The sequence below is a fragment of the Elephantulus edwardii genome, unplaced genomic scaffold (assembly GCF_000299155.1).
Source record: "Elephantulus edwardii isolate Elephantulus edwardi_28Jun2011 unplaced genomic scaffold, EleEdw1.0 scaffold00174, whole genome shotgun sequence".
NCBI lineage: Eukaryota > Metazoa > Chordata > Mammalia > Macroscelidea > Macroscelididae > Elephantulus > Elephantulus edwardii.
Window position 1 is genome coordinate 5,151,098 of NW_006399924.1, and position 16,989 is coordinate 5,168,086.

Sequence of the window (16,989 nt, forward strand, 5' to 3'; positions counted from 1 at the left end):
TCCTTTTTTCTTTCCCCTAAGTACTGAAGAATCTTACATTCAGCCTTTAAGCATTCTGCATTTCTTTGCCAATCTTGTAGCTGAGTATCTTGTTCCAGTCGATTTTGGTGCGAGTAACTGGAAGCTGCCGGCGCAAGGCTTTGAACGTGGTATCTGACATTGTTTGATAGTTTTCACTAATTGCTGTCTGTAATAGATAATTGGATAAAAATTGGGGTTGGTTGTGGATAGTACAAAACTCTTGTAGTCAAAAGACAATCTTGGATAAGGACAAAAGTACTCATTATTTTTAGCAAGCTCCTCTCTATAATCTCCGAAATGCGTTAAATGGCCCATCTAAATTATTTGTATACAAAGCCACAAATTCAATACCAATGCTTTAGTGATAAAAAGTATACAAGATTATATGGCCTGCAAAGCTTTGACAGAAAGTAACATTTAACTATGTTAAAGGGCAAAGATCTAACAAAAGATGTTAAGAGTAAAACAGCTCTATTAAAACTAGTTTGAAATCTTACCTGATATTCATTCTCTGCATGTTCTATGATCTTAACAAACTCCTTGGCAGTCTGGACTTCATTCTAAAAGAGGGGAAAGCAAGGTAAAGAAGTGGGTGGGAAGAGAGAACAATTATCACGTGTAAGCAGTGACCAAAAAGTTATCAAGTCTACCACAACCATAACATCTGTGGAAAATGTATAGTTTACAGTGTGTTACAATGCACATAACTGACTCTAGTCCTCAAAACAAACCTCTCAGGTTATTATCATTTCCAATTTGCAGATGAGAAAATAACCTTTTTAAGTTACTTGTCCAAAATGATACAACTAATAAGTGATGATAGAGATGGAATCTAAATCTAGCTTTTATCCAAAGAAATAATATAATCTGTATGCTCTTCTTACACTCTACCATGTAATGTCTAAAAGTATGAAGATGCTTTGAAAATATCTTGGTTTACAGTGATATTAATTCCCTCAGACAAATCAATTATATTTTCAAACATATACTGGTCTACATTCCACTTATGCAAAATCAGCTACTCATATTTTATTCTCAAGATTTAGGTACAAAATTAAAGACTTTCGCTTTCCCTATTTAATAAGTTAAAAGAAAAAAATTGAAGGTAAGAGGGTAAAATTAAAGACATTGAGAAATAGATCTCATAGTGTGGTCCAAGGACTCTGAGGGCCTCTAAGACTTCTAAGGGCACCACTGGGGCAAAAACTATTTTCTATTTTCATTAAAATACTGAAACATAAAAAAACCCACACCAAACACCACCCAAAAACAACAACAAAAAAACCCCCCTGAAATATCATTTGCCTTTTACTCTCTCTTCTTTTTTTTTTGTGTCTTCTTTCTTATAGATGTACCAAGAAGTTACATGACGTATGATGAGTCTCACTCTGAGGGCTAGTAAAATGACTGCAGCAGATTAGAATCCAGCTGTATTTTATTGAATTACTCAGATTTATGGAATTATAAATCAATGCCAGATAATCACTTTCTTATTTATAAATCATTGCCATGATCATCCCTTTTTTATTTGTGGCATGAAAAGATATTTTTCATAAGAATGTTATTTTAACCAGTAATGGGTTTGTTAATGTTATATTTCTTTTTAAAATTTTTTTGTTTTATTATTTTTTGAGTGTGTACCGTCAAATCAGATCCAAATGGTACAGGAGGAGATTGCCCCTCCTTCTCCAGCAAAGCATCTGGTGGATTTGAACCGCAGCGCACTGGGACTGCAGTGCAGCTTCTTGCCACTAGGACACCAGAGTTCCCGTATTTGTTTTTAAAGTTCAACAGCTCTACTTTTCTTTGTAATGATCAGCTCTCTAGTTTTCATAAATGTGTATTATTTATATAGCCAATAAAATTTAGAAAATATCTATAAAGTGTCTCTCTGTTCATACAGTGTTTTTCAGCAGCAGTCTCTCTAGAAACTTGGCTTTTGGTTTTAAAAAAAATCTAATAATGAATGCTAAAATTTGTAAGATAGCTGGGATCTCCTGTTAGCCAACTGCATATTTTATTAAGTCCTACCAACAACAGAGTCATAAACTCAAGAGAACATATCTTATTCCAGTTCCTTCTAGGGCAATTTAGTAGTTTTAATTCAGTAAATACTGGTTAAATGAAAGAATCAAACAAAAGATTCTCTCCAACCACATTTACTAGTTCACATAAATATCTGAAAACTGTTTGACTCAAAAGATTCTCTCCAACCACATTTACTAGTTCACATAAATATCTGAAAACTGTTTGACTAGCTTTACCTTAAAAAAAAATCTGAAAACATATTTATCTCTTTCTGTATCCTTGACGCAATTTATTAATAGATCTTAATAAACTAAATGTCCAAAGGAGGAAATTACTTTTAAAATACAATGTCAATAAACAGCCAAATACATCAATAAAAAAAGGACTACTTGAATATACCCTAAAGGGACCATAACTAACATCCAAGCAGATATATGCACACCCATGTTCATCACAGCTTTGTTCACAATAGCTAGGAGTTGGAAACAACCTAAGTGCCCATCAACAAATCAATGGATAGAGAAGCTGTGGTATATTCACACAATGGAATACTATGCTGCATTGAAAAACAAGGAACTCATGCAATATTATTCAAAATGGGTGACCCTCGAGGACATTATGCTGAGTAAAATATCTCAGTCAAAAAAGGACAAATACTGCAGGGTGCCACTGTTGTAGAAAGTGACTGACGTCAGGGTTGGGGTAAGACTGAGAAAAACTGAATAGATTATGTATACTGAATTGAAACACATGAGGGAGAAAACAGTTTAAAAGTAATATATGATAGCATATTATGATTATCAGAGGAATCCAGAATTAAGGTTGTATAGTGGAGTGCATTTGGGGTGGGGGGATTGTATACCAACAAAGAAGTTTATCTTTTGCTTTTCAAAGAGAGGAGTGAACTGGGGGAAGGGACTAAGAAAAAAGTGCAACAATGAATAAATGAAAATCCAAAATCTCTGCAAATGTTCATTAAAATTAAATTTTTTTTAAAAAGAACTACTTATTTCCCCTTTAATAGCAAGCTGCTGATTTAGAATTTTATTAAAATGAATTTCATCTATAAAACAAAGTAATTTACATCTTGATCTTGGATTCTGCTAATGTTATTTTTAAGTGAATTAGATGGTTTTAACATTTTTCAGTTTTAATATCTCATAAGGAAAATAACTACTGATAGTACATATGTAAACACAAGCTCTTTAGGGTCTTCGGTAACATTTTTTAAAATTATAAAGATGTTGGCCAGCTCTGGTGCCCTAGAGGCAAGAAGGTGCACTGCAATCCCAGAGGTGACCAGTTCAAATCCACCAGATGCCTTGCTGAAGAAGGAGGGACAATCTCTTCCAGTACCAGTCAGATCTGATTTGACGGTGTACACACACACACACACGCACACACGCGTGCACAAACACACACACACACAAGAAACATTAAAACAAAAGAAAACAAACAAGATTATAAAAATGTACTAGGACTATAGAGAAAGAATCTAAGACATAACTAGATCCCTTCTTCTGGAGAGGGCATAGAACCTAACACTGACAGTATTTTATTTGATAACATTTCTTTCCTCCTGGTATTTATTGATGGTTCTGCCATCCTTAACATATTTCACAAGTGAAAAAGAGAAATGTGTATTCTTTTTAAAGTCATTACCATTGCTCTGAATCAAAGTCAGCTATGAGTTAATATAGCTGCTTAGGTATAGCTGGACTCTTTTTTTAAAAAATAAATCTACATTTATGCTAATGACAGTAATAATTACTAATAAAAGTTGTGAAATCAAAACCTTAAAAACCAAACTATAGTCTATTGCAGAAAAGCACTCAAGCTCAAAATCAACTTTCCCCTCCCAAGGATAAATAGGCACACGTGACACAAACTTTCAACTCACCGAAACAGTTAATGAATCTTGTACATCTTTATGACTAACCAACTGAACATTGCCGTCTTCATAATAATGCACCTGTGTAAGAGAATGTTTGAACAAATTTATGGGTAATTCTCCTAGAAATCTACTACTATCCAGGCACAAATCTGTATTTTAAGCCATCTCTAATCTTTATTAACACTGAGCAAACTGTTAATTCATGTGGCCAGTCCACACCAGAATAACTAATTGCCATCATGTCAGAACCCACTTAGAGCTAGTCCATCAGCAGGTTTTCAGAGGCTGTAAACTGTAAGGAGGAGAATGTCCATCTTTCTCCACTGGAGCCAGGCGTGGATCCAAACTGCCAGGCAGGTGGGGGCTTTGCTTAAGCAGTGCAGCTCCCCAACTAAAGACCAGAAAAATTACTCCCTCAAAAAACCCTTTTATTATAAAAAATAGTAGAAATTAAAAGTCATAAACCATTAAGAATTCTCTCTTGCTTTAGCATAACAAACTAATAATTTTAATTAATTAGGTTGTGCTGCAATTCGAAGACATGGTTCAAATCCACTAGCTGCTCTAAGGGAGAAGGATTAAGTTCCTTAAAGGTCAGTTAAGAGTCAGTTCTGACTCAAAGGCACCAAACAACAACAACAAACACTATGAAGTGCTAATTACATTCCATTAACTATATTAGGCATTGAAAATACAAAGATTAAAGTTCTCACTGTTGTTGTTGTTGTTATGTGCCATCGAGTCGCTTGCAACTCATAGTGACCCTATGTACAAAGAGTTCTAAACGCCGTTCTATCCTGTGACAACCTAGCCATCTCAAACGAACTCATTCCCACCTCTCCAGTCACAGAATCGATCCATCTCATCAAAGGTCTTCCTCTCCTGCACCGCCCCTCCACCCTGCCAAACATGATGTCCCTCTCCAAGGACGAGTCCCTCCTTGCAACATGCCAAAATATATCAGACGAAACTTCAGAATCCTTGACTCTAAGGAGCATTCTGGCTTCAACTCCAGGAGAAACCTGTTTGTTCTCCTAGCAGTCCACGGTATATTCAATACTCTTCTCCAGCACCACAGCTCAAAGGCATCAATTCTATTTCTATCATCCCTAGTCAGTGTCCAACTCTGATGCATAGCACATAATTGAGGAAACTATAGCCCGGATCTGGCACACCTTAGTCTCCAGCCTGACATCGTTGCTCTTCAGTACTCTTGAGAAGTCCCTCACAGCTGACTTTTCCAATGCAATTTGTCTCTTGATTTCCTGGCTGCTGTTACCAAGAGTGCTGACTGTGGAACCAAGTAAACTAAAACTGTTAAGTTTCAGCAAGTAGGGTTGTGTCATCTGCATAATGCAGGTTGTTGATGACTCTTCCACCAATCCTGATGCCACATTCCTCTTTGTACAGGCCAGCGTCTCAGATGATCTGTTCTGCATACAGATTGAAAAGGTATGGAGACAGAATACATCCCTGATGGACCCCCTTCTTGATTTGAACCATATAGTGTCTCTTTGCTCTGTTCTGACGACTGCCTCTCTTTAGCACAATCAAATGTTCTGGGATTCCCATTCTTCTCAGAGTCAGCCACAGCTTGTTGTGATCCACTCAGTCAAAAGCCTTTGCATAGTCACTGCATCAGAAGGGAATTGGCTGACACAGAAGAATTTCATGAAATAACATATGAGCAAGAGCCTATGGCAATGAAAGAGGAAGTTCAATTGCTCTAAAGGAATTGGCAAAAAACAAGGCTCCAGGAGTTGATGGCATACTTATTGACATATTTCAACAAACAGACACTGCCCTGGATGTGCTAAGTTGTGCCAAGAAATCTGGAGAACAGCCAGCTGGCTGACTGACTGGAAAAGATCGATATTTGTTCCCATTCCAAAGAAAGGTGACCCAAGAGATTGTGGGAATTATCAAATAATATCATTAATATCAAATGTAAGCAAGATTCTGCTGAAAATTATCCAAAGACGTTTGGAACAATATGTCTCACTGTTATCAGTAATAAAATTATTAAAATCATATTACTGATACATTTTTCTCTATGAAAATGACATTTTGAAAAATTGATGACTTTTGAGTCGTGGTGTTGAACAAGAGTGCACAAATATCCCACAGACTACCAAAAGTACAAACAAGTATGTCTTGGAGAAAGTGCAGTGAGGATGCTCCTTGGAGGCAATGATAGTCGAGTATGTTCTCACATATTTTGGGCATGTTGTTAGGAAGGACAGGTCCCTGGAAAAAGACACCATGGAATAATGGAGAATGATGGAGGGTGAGCAAAAGAGAGGAAGATCCTGAAAGAGATGAATTGACACAGTGATTATAATAATGGGCTCAGGTATATCACAGATGATGAGGATGGTAGAGGACAAGACAGGGTTCATATCTGCTGTTCACAGGGTCGCTATGAGTTTATAGTCAGTTGAATGGCACCTAACAACAACATTTCCTAATAAGAGTGCTCTAGTGAAGAGGAATGTGGCATCAGGACTGGAGGAAGATTTATCAATAATCTTTGTTCTGCAGATGACACAACCTTGCTTTCTGAAACTAAGGAAGACCTGAGGCATCTGCTGCAAAAGGTCAAGGACTACAGCCTTCAATAAGAATTGAAGCTCAATGTCAAGAAAACAAAGATTTTCTCCCCTGGGCCAAATGATAGCAACTGATAAGATGGCAAAGACATTTAGATTATTAATAGCTTTAGCTTGGTGGTTGTTGTTATTGTTGTTAAGTGCTTGGTTAGCTCTACAAATAACACTACTAGCAGCCAGAAAATAAAAAGATGAATTACATTGGGAAGATCTGCCAGGGGCCTCTCTCCAGAGTACCAAAGAGCAATGATCTCAGTCTAGAGACTAAGGTACACCTGGGCATAGTCTTTGCAATCACTTGCTATGCATCAGAGAGCTGGACAGTGACTAAGGATGACAGAAGAAGAATGGATGCCTTTGAATTATGGTGTTGTAGAAGAGTATTGAATATACCGTGGTCGGCTAAGAGGACAGACAAGTCCATCATGGAAAGGTGAAACCAGGTTGCTCCTTGGAAGCAAGGATTGCCCCATCTGACATACTCTGGACATGCTGCCAGGAGGGACCAGTGCTTGGAGAGGGACATCAGGCTGGGAAGGGTAGAGGGACACCACAAGAGAGGAAGACCCTGGATGAGATGGACTGACTTGGTGACTGGGGTAATGGGGGCAGGTGTGTCAGACACGATGAAATTGACTTAAGATAGAGCAGGGTTCAGAGCTGTTGTACATAAGGTTGCTATGAGTTGCAGGCAACTTGACAGCATATAACAACAACAACAAACAATAAAGTGACCTAATATGCAAGGAGTTGAGCTGCCAACCTGATGGCAGGTAGTTTTGAATCCACCAGCTGCTCCAAGAGGAAAAGATAGGCTCCTCCCATGCCATTTACAGCCTCTGAAAACCAAATAGAGGGTCAACTATGCATCAGTTCCAACTCAAAGGCAGTTAAGTTTGAGTTTTTTTAGAATTAATTCCTAATAATGAGCAGTAGTGACACAATGGTGAAGCACTCAGCTGCTAACCACTTTGCAGGAGAAAGAGGAAGCAGTATGCAGCAGTCCTACAGGTTAGAACCGACATGAATGCAATGGGTTTCACTTTGGGAATTCCTAATGCCTGTCTTATCTCTCCATATATATTATAAAAAAACGCTGGTAAGTAAAGAAAAAAAACCAACCAAAAAACAAAACACCCACCCAACAACAACACTGTTAAGTATATATAACTAGGTACAAGGAGAGTTTCATTTTGACAGAAACTGTACTGGGCAACATAAATCCATAATATATTCTTGTTTAAAAGATGAAATGGCGTCTTCCTTAGTGCTTACAAGAAACTAGCTGCACCCAGATGGGCAAGAGAAGCCTTTCTATATTCTCTACAAATTCTTAAAATTTCACCTTTTGGCTTTCTTAAAGAAGTTAAATAGAAAAAGCAGTTTAAGAAAATGCTAGAGAGTCAGAATTTCTAAGTGCCTGTAATATTTAAACAAATTTCAGAACAGCAAATATTTGGACAAAAAACATTGGGCTAAATAATTAAGATTTATAGTTGTCAGAACAGAGCAAGGAAACACGGCGTGGTTAAAAATTGGGAACAGTGTGTGTCAAGGATGTGTCCTATCTCCTTATCTCTTCAATCTATATGCAGAACAGATTATCTGAGAGCTTGGCTCTAGGAGAAGTGTGGCATCAGGATTACAGAAGACACAACCCTGCTTGCTGAAACAGAGGAGAACAGACCTGAAATGCCTGCTGCAGAGGATCTGTAGGATTCACAGGAATCAAAATCTGATCTTGAATCTACCCTCCCTGAATTTAAAAACGAACTCAGGCATAGGTTTGAGGCCTTGAACACTATTAAACCAAGACCATATGAACTGTGGGAAGATACCAAGAGTAAGAATGCATAAAGTCATTATTACAAAGAATGAAGAACACCAAAATGGATGTCAGAAGAGATTCTGAACACTGCATAAAAGCACCAAGAAGCCAAAGCAAAGGGAAGAAATCAATACGTTAAAGAAGATTTTGAAGGGCAGCATGTGATTATAAGACAGTATTATAATGAAATGTGAAAGGAGCTGGAGTTGGAAAATCAAAAGGGGTGAACTTGATCAGCACTTCTTAAGCTAAACAAAAGAACAAATTCAAGCCACGAGTTTCAGTGCTTAAGGATGCTATGGGCAGAATATGAAATGATTCAGGAAGCATAAAAAGAAGAGGAAAAGGGTATACAGAGACATTGTACCAAAAAGAATTAGCTGACACAGAAGAATTTAAAGAAACAACATATGATCACGAAGCAATGATGATGGAGGACAAAGTGCAGGCTGCTCTGAAGGACTTGGCAAAAAAAAAGCCCCAGGAACTGATGGAATACCAATTGATGTATTTTAGCAAACAGATGTTGCCCTGCATGTGTTCACCAGGTTGTGGCAAGAAATCGGGAAGACAACTACTTGGCCAACTGATTGGAAAAGATCCATGTTTATCTCATTCCAAAAAAAGGTGACCCGACAGAGTGTGGAAATTATCAAACAATATCACTAATTTCACATGCAAGCAAAATTCTGCTGAAAATTACTCAACAATAACTGGACCAGTACATATACAGAGATCTACCAGATATACAAGCTGGGTTTAAAAGAGGCTGTGACACTAGAGACATTATTGCCAATGTCACATGGATCTTTTGGCAGAAAGCAAAGAGTACCAGAAGAATGTCTATCTGTGTCTCATTTGACAATCCAAAGGCATCTGCGTGTGTGATCACAACAAACTGTGGCTAACCTTGAGGCAAATGGGAACCAGAACACTTGATTGTGCTTATGTGAAATCTATACTTGGATCAGGAAGTAGAACAGAGCAGGGAAACACTGCATGGTTCAAAATCAGGAAAAGTACATCAGGGATGCATCCTGTCTCCATACCTTTTCAGTCTATATGCAGAACAGATCATTCAGGAAGCAGGGCTTTATGAGGAGGAATGTGGTATAAAGATTGGAGCAAGACTCATCAGCAACCAAGTTATGAAGATGACACAACCTTGCTTGCTAAAACTGAAGAAGATCTGAAGTGCTTGCAGCAGCAAGTCAAGGACTGTAGTCTTCAATATGAATTGAAGCTTAACATCAAGACGACAAAAGATTCTCTCTCAGGACTGGGCCAACTGGCAGCACCATGATTGGTAGAGAAGAGATTGAGGTTAACAATTTCAGCTTGCTCACTTCCACAATCAACACCTTTGGTACCAGCAGTCAGGAAATAAAAGACAAACTGCACTGGGATAATATGCTGTCAGAGACCTCTCCAGAGTGTGAAAAGCAATGATGCCAACGATGTGGTGCTGAAGAAGAGTCTTGAAAATACCATGGACTTCCAAGAAAACAAATAGGTCTCTCTTGGATAGGGTGAAACCAAGTTTCTCCCTGGAGCTAGGATTTTGAAGCTCCATATCATATACTCAGGAGAGACTGGTCCTTGGAGAAAGACATCATGCTTTGAAAGGTGGTGGGACAGCACAGGAGTGGAAGACCCTGGATAAGATGGAATGATACTGGGGCAATGGGTGTTGGTGTGTCAGAATTAATGAGACTGGTTCAGGACAGGGCAGGGTTTAGAGATGCTGTACACGGGGGCAGGTCACTTGGATGGCACATAACAACACCACCACCACCACTTACAATTTTTAGAAATAATCTTAAATTCTTAGTTTCACAACAAAATATTTTGTGGGTCTTATCTGCTGATGTTAACTAATACAACTTTAAACACGATCATCATGAATATAAATTCTCACAATTTTTTATCTTCCCACAACTTTTCTTTTGTCTATAAAGGATCTTGAGGAGCTTATGACCTTTCCCATAATTCTCACTCTTTCTTGAAAATATATTTAAATGAAGCAAACAAACCCTTCTCAAAAGTGACATCAGATAATCTGTGCTTAAAAATTCTAAAAGAGGGGGAGGGCTGAGCAGGGAGAAAAGTGCAACAATGAATGAATGGAAATCCAAAATCTCTGTAAATGTTCATTAAAATTAATTACATAAAATTAAAAAAATTATAACAGAGGATCTAGGCACTGGATGCCATATTAACAGGAGTATAAGCAAGTACCTTTTATAGGTATATAGTAGAAAATAAAAAGACAATTATTTCCTTCCAGAAGAAAAAAATTTATTCATAAATAAATTTATAAATAAAATAAATAAAACCATAATAAATTGCTGGTGTCATAGTTACAAGAGATTTAGTGTTACAGCTACTCACAGATAGGAGTAACAAAGAGAACAATATGTTGTTTTAGGTTCCCCCAGAAGCTGACTCCAAGATAAATATTTGAGGGGAAGTCTTTAAGAAGGAAGTAATCTTAAGAGGTCTACTAGCAGACTGAAGGGGTGAGATACAGGAAGGAAGGGAAGCTTTATAGGTGCATTAACAATCAAGTTATAGTTGTGAGCTCTAGAGATCACTGGAATATCAAGTAGAAGATTCTTCAGAGTTCTTGTATATTACAGGGGGCTGCTTGCTGCTTTCAGAGCTATCAACCCAACACTTCTAGCCTGCCTCAACTAGCTGTTGTGCATGCTTCTGCAGCCAGGAAAAGCCCCCAAGATGAAAGACACTGCAGCTTGTATGAAGCTGTAGGTATGTATGGAAACAGTACAGATAGCATCTACCTTATATACTTCAACTCTTACTAATAGTTATTTTTAAAACAAGAAAGCACAATATATTTAGGTACTGATGATTTCAGTTACCAAAAATGCAAACTTCCTGCCTTTGAGATTGTCCCAACTCACAGCTGACCTTCCAACAGTGTAAATCATCATGGGAAGAGACGGTTCATCTTTCTCCCATAGAGCAGCTGGTGGATTCAAACCACCAGGATGATTGATGCTTTTGGGTTAGCAGCACAACTTGCTATGGATTTTGCCACTAGACACTCATTTCAGTGATTAGGAACTTGTTTTACTTTAGTAAATAGGCTTAAGAATTAAATCACCTTAAAATTTTAAAGTTTAATTTATGTGAGGCTATTTGGTAATCTTTCTAGTTCCCATTTTATGAATATTAAAATCTGTCATTACTATAAAAATAAACTATTCTGAGAGCTTTTTCCAGAGTTAAGAGCTATAAATACATAAATATGCATACCCTAAGAAAGCGATAATTCATTCAAACTCATTATTGTCCAGTCAGAACTGACTTACAGCTAACCTCTAGTGAGTTTACAAGGTTGTAAAGTGCCCATCTTTTTCCCATGATGTGGTGGGTGGCTTTCAATCACTAAAGAGACGTGAAATCTTTAGCAGTACAACATCCTTTAGTTAGAAGCACAACACCCTTAGAACTAGGCCACCAGAGCTCCCTAAGAAAGTTATCTCTTAAACTCACTGCTCTGCAGTTGGAATAGGATCACAGCAGACACTCCAGTTGAGTTTTAAGAGACTGCAAACTATATAGGAGGAGATTGGTCAGCTCTCTCACTCAGAAAAATGGATTCATCTTTGGGTTGGCTGGCAGTGCAATAACCTATCCAGTGCACCACCAGGGCTCCTCATTGCTAACACTACAACATGTCTACTTTAAACTATTAACAGTTTGGGATCTCACCTGAATCTTAAGCACTCCAACCACTTGGGCTGTAGGTGGTGTGATAGTAAACTTCCACTCTGATCTCCAACGACCATTCCTATTAAAATACACACAACACCGCCGAATTAGCAACAAATATAAGAAAGGTAATCTAGGTGATCAGTCCCTGAGGCAGAGGAACCAGGGAAAATGGAAAAAAACCCAAATAATTTTTAGCTTGACAAATTCAAAGATTGGCTCATTTAAATATAAGTTTTGATCTAAGTGGCCAAATTATAAGCCTCCTCTAAGGTATTCTGACTTTCAATCTTCTACAAGTAGAAGACAGTTTCTATTCTGTTTATAGTAGGCCCTTCCACAAATGGATGGAGGAGGATGGATCACCAGTCAGGCAATTCCAAGTGGGCATTTTATTCATCCCTCATCAAGTTCATTATGATTGTACTTCTAAAAATAAAAAGGGGGAAAAAATCAGATCATAAAGCCTTATAATTGAGAGGAATCTAAACGATCATGTCTAAACACCTTATTTTACAGATGTGGAACTGAAGCTTTTAAATAAAATAACTTATTCTAATTTAGTTAATCTAGTCTCAACTCTAGTATGGTAGATGTATTCCAAGGAAACACGATACATACAGAAAACAATCTCTGTTTTCTTACCAGAAGTTCTTAGGTTGAAATTGATGGCTTTCAATACATGCAATAATAGTCTGTTGCCCATCTACTGTTTTAGCATAAACCTATTGTAAAATAATAAAAAGAGTGAGACTTTGAAAATACATTAAACCTAAATAACAATCAACACTGTACTAAATATTTGGGGAAGACAAAGAATCAGACAGAATAAGCTTATGATACAATAAGAGTTAATGGGATTTGAGCACATGTTAAGCACAACATGTTAAGTAGTATACAATTAATACAGAGGGGAATATTGCTTCTGAGGGTAAAAAGTGTCATTTAGGCTGGGCTCTATAAAACAAATTATATTCTGATAACAAAGAGACTGAGAATAAAGATGAATATACAGTCAGAAAATGGAGAATTTGCTAAAAGAATGACAATTAGTTAGGTTAAAGTTATGTGAAATGGACTGGTGAGACATAAAACAGGACAGCAGATTTAAGTCAGTTATGTAAAAACACTAGTATACTATAACCAGACTATTTGTTAGGAGAGGATAATGAATATTAGTGTAGAGGTTAAAATTAAAGTACCATTATCTGCTTCAAAAAGTGGAAAAGATAAACCAAAATGTGATTACAAAGGGAGAAAGCAAAGAAAGTGTCACTAAAATTGGCAAAATATGTTTTCACTCATACTTTCTTTTGCTCTAATAGTGAAACACATTGCTATCACACTAGTGATAAAGCTGAAACTCAGATACTGACTGAGTTGCCTATGGTCATTCAGAAAGTAAATGGTGATGGTTGAATTTTATTCTTTTCTGATAATCAAATTCTGCACTTAATACCAAATACATACATTAAATATGTTAAGAATTCTCAAGAGAATTTCTAGAAAAGAATGACACTTTGGGAATGCCTACATTTACAGAAGCAGCAGAAGAAGGAAAAAAAAATAGACAGGTACTGATATAGTAGCCATAGCAAAAGATAATTTATGAATATAGCTTGTTTGTCTCAGTGTACAATACTATAAAGAAGTCAAAGATCAAGAATAGTACACTGGGTCAATTCAGGAACTGTTAGTAACCTCAGCAGTTTCTATAAACTGGTTCCTAAAGAAAAAGTTCTCAAAAGGTTAACAAGGTGATAAATAGGAAACAGGAACTAGTGGGAGTAGAATTTTCCTTGTTTAATGATGAAGCAGAGAAGAGGATGAAAGAAGTGGATGAGAAGAAGGAAGAACAAGAGGAAAAAAAAAGAGAATAATTTTAGGAACATTATGACTTAGGGGAAGTTTTTTCTCTCTCTTAAGGATAAGAAAGACAAGAATATTTCTAGGTAAAGGGAAACATTAGATAACAAAGTCATAAGAAAACACCTGAAAGGAGCTAGCACAGTATGCAATTAAGAATAAAAGACAATTTCAAAGGATCTCTGGAGGCCTAGTGGCAAGAAGCTGTGCTGCAATCCTGCAGGTGTGTCGTGGTTCAAATCCACCAGATGAGCTGATGGAGAAGGAGGGGCAATCTCCTCCTCTGCCTGTCAGATCTGAATGATGGTACACAACAAGGGAAAGATTTTATCAGTCATAATCCTAATAAAACATGAGGAATTAGATAGCTGTCTAAAGACAATGAAAAACCTTACAAATATATAACAAAGAAAATATGATAGGAAATTAGATGAAATTAAGAATTATTAGGCAGGATAGCTGACAATGTAAGAAAACTGTGTACAACTGTGTATGATGAAACAATTCCAGGACTGTTTAGATCATCTGGTAGCTAAGAGAAGTAGTTAAGGGGGGGGGGGGGGGGGGGAGGGCTGAGAGAAGACAGTAAGTTATTTGGTGTCAGAGAATTCTAAGTTAAGGATTTTAAAAAGATACAGAGTAAAAAAGCTGTTTAAAAAATGACAAATTTCAAATTTCAGTTCGGTAATAAATTTAAAGCTTACTGAGGATTAACAGTCAATTTTTAAAAGATGGAATGCTGTGTCACCCTTTTCAACACTAGGTCCCAAAGGAATTATTACCTCTTAAGACTTTCCCCATTATATGACATACACTGTAAAAACACTTTACATGCATTCACTCAATCTTCACCCAAACTCTGTAAGGTAAGCACTATTTTTATTTCTATTCTACAGATAAAACTGAGATACCGAAATAATAAATAACTTGCTCAAAGTCACACAACTAGTTAAAGCTGCAACGTCAGGATTCAAGTCGTCAGCACCATTTCACAGTAATGGCTCGTAATCAGTATTCTACACTTTTATTTACTTGGTCATCACTACATATTTAAAATATCCTAATATTTTTCTTAGTAATAATGCCACAATTTCACAAAGAAATGACAGACAAATGTATTCTTCTTAGAGCCATGAGGTAGTAGAGAGGTTTTTTTAAAATATTTATTTCAAATACTTTTTGACTAACAAAAGGAAACGTCTAAGCAAAGCAGAGGTAGTGCTGTGTAAAATATTAAAGAGACATAAATATGGCCAACAATCTTCATTTACCATTTCCATCTCCCATGTGTAAGGTATGTCTTTTCTTTTTTTTTTTTGGTATGTCTTTTCATGTGAAAATGTAAAGAAGAATACATTGAGAGTTCTTTTTAATGCATGCATTCGTTTTTCTGGAAAAAATATTTTCCGTAAGAAATTTTTTTTTCATATCCTTTAAAATAATGATTTGGGAAATAGAATGTGGAAAAGGTCATAACTAAGAAGAAAGACATGATATCTGTTGACCAAAGACTCTACAGGATAAGAAAAAAACAACAAAAATTCCCCAAAATGAAGTAGGTACTTAACAGTACAGAAACCGTTGGAATAATGATCTTTCACATAGGCTCTTAAAGCACTGTCACAGGATTCTCTCCAAGACTTCAGGCCTCCATCACCGTCCTCAGGTTGAGGGTCACTTGCTTCTTTCCGTAAGTGATCAAACTTGAAGGAAATTTTGTTTCTTGGGTCTAAAAATCTGCTATTACCCAGGTCACCATGTTCCGTAATTAAGACCTTCCAAAGAATAATTACATATATGAGTAACTATAAAAAATCTAAAGTTTAGTGCAGCTTATCACATTTTATAAAGACAAAGTTTTCTAATGAAGACTAAAAGTTAACCTTCCATTCCCTCAGCTATTTCTTTAAAATTAATGTATCAACTAAAACCTACCTTTATTCTTAGAGGGAAAGACTGTATTTATCAGTAAGTCAGTTTTAAATGGCAAATTTTCCCCTATCCTAATATTTTTTTTTCTGGTTTTCTTCTAATATAATTTTTATGTGTATGCAATAATTTGTGTATTCAAATTTTTCTCCCTTGTAAAACTTTCTCAGTCATAATGAGCATTTTAAACAGGTATTACTTTCACATCATTTTCCCCTCCTCAGAAAGTGAAGTATCTCTTCACTATCTCCTATCCATCAAATTTCTAATAAACCTTTCCTGCTCCCACAAGCTAAGTGATTTTATGAATTTAGAGCAGAAGTTGACAATCTACATACATCACTTAAGTATTACTTATGTTTTATAAAACAAAGTTTTATTGGGACATAACCCTATTCATTCATTTTTGTATGTTAATAGTTGTTCCTTTCCTACTACAACATCAAAGAATCTGCAACAAAAATCTGATGTTCTACAAAGCAGAAAATAGTTTTCTAGCCCTCTAAAGAAAAAAAATGCACCAAATTTCAATTTAGGATATTCTTTTGTTTTTTCTTTTTTAAAAATACAAAACTAATTGCTGTCAAGTCATAACTGATCTTCCATTGGGTTTTCAGAGACTAAAAATCACAGGGACGAAGACTGCCCACTGCTAGCTCAACTATCTCTACCCAGTAGGTCATCAGAGCTCTCCTTAAAAAAATTAATGACTCAAATTCTCTACCATTTTAATTTACACAAAAGACAACATGCTGTATTATACTTGGATTTTTTTTAATTTAATATATCTAGAAGACTTTTCCATATTAGTACTCAGAGAAATACTTTGTCTATTATCATAGCTGTATAATATTCCCTTGTATGGTTATAAAAAAATTTATTCAACAAATACCTACTGTAGTGGTGTTGTTACGTATTACCAATGCTGTTATAATGAACACTACTACAATAAATGTTCTTTATAGTCTTCTTTCTGCACTTGTGCTAAATACATCTGTTGGGAAAATTACCTGAAGTGGGGGGAGTTGATTCAAAGTGTAAAATCATGTTTTTGTGCAGAAAAATGCATTAAGATA

General features: G+C 36.4%; 1 protein-coding gene across 1 annotated transcript in view; it reads right to left on the minus strand.

Moving 5' to 3' along the window:
- Positions 1-5: 5 nt before the first annotated feature.
- Positions 6-16,989, minus strand: part of CAPZA1 (capping protein (actin filament) muscle Z-line, alpha 1) — a 59,482-nt gene continuing 42,498 nt past the window's right edge. Inside the window, exons 5-10 of the mRNA XM_006895712.1 lie at positions 15,553-15,759; positions 12,764-12,843; positions 12,119-12,197; positions 3,950-4,021; positions 519-581; positions 6-187 (exon numbers count right to left, since the gene is read on the minus strand). Coding sequence (XP_006895774.1) covers positions 47-187; positions 519-581; positions 3,950-4,021; positions 12,119-12,197; positions 12,764-12,843; positions 15,553-15,759 — 642 coding nt within the window. The 3' untranslated portion in view covers positions 6-46. The remainder of the gene's footprint in view (positions 188-518; positions 582-3,949; positions 4,022-12,118; positions 12,198-12,763; positions 12,844-15,552; positions 15,760-16,989) is intronic.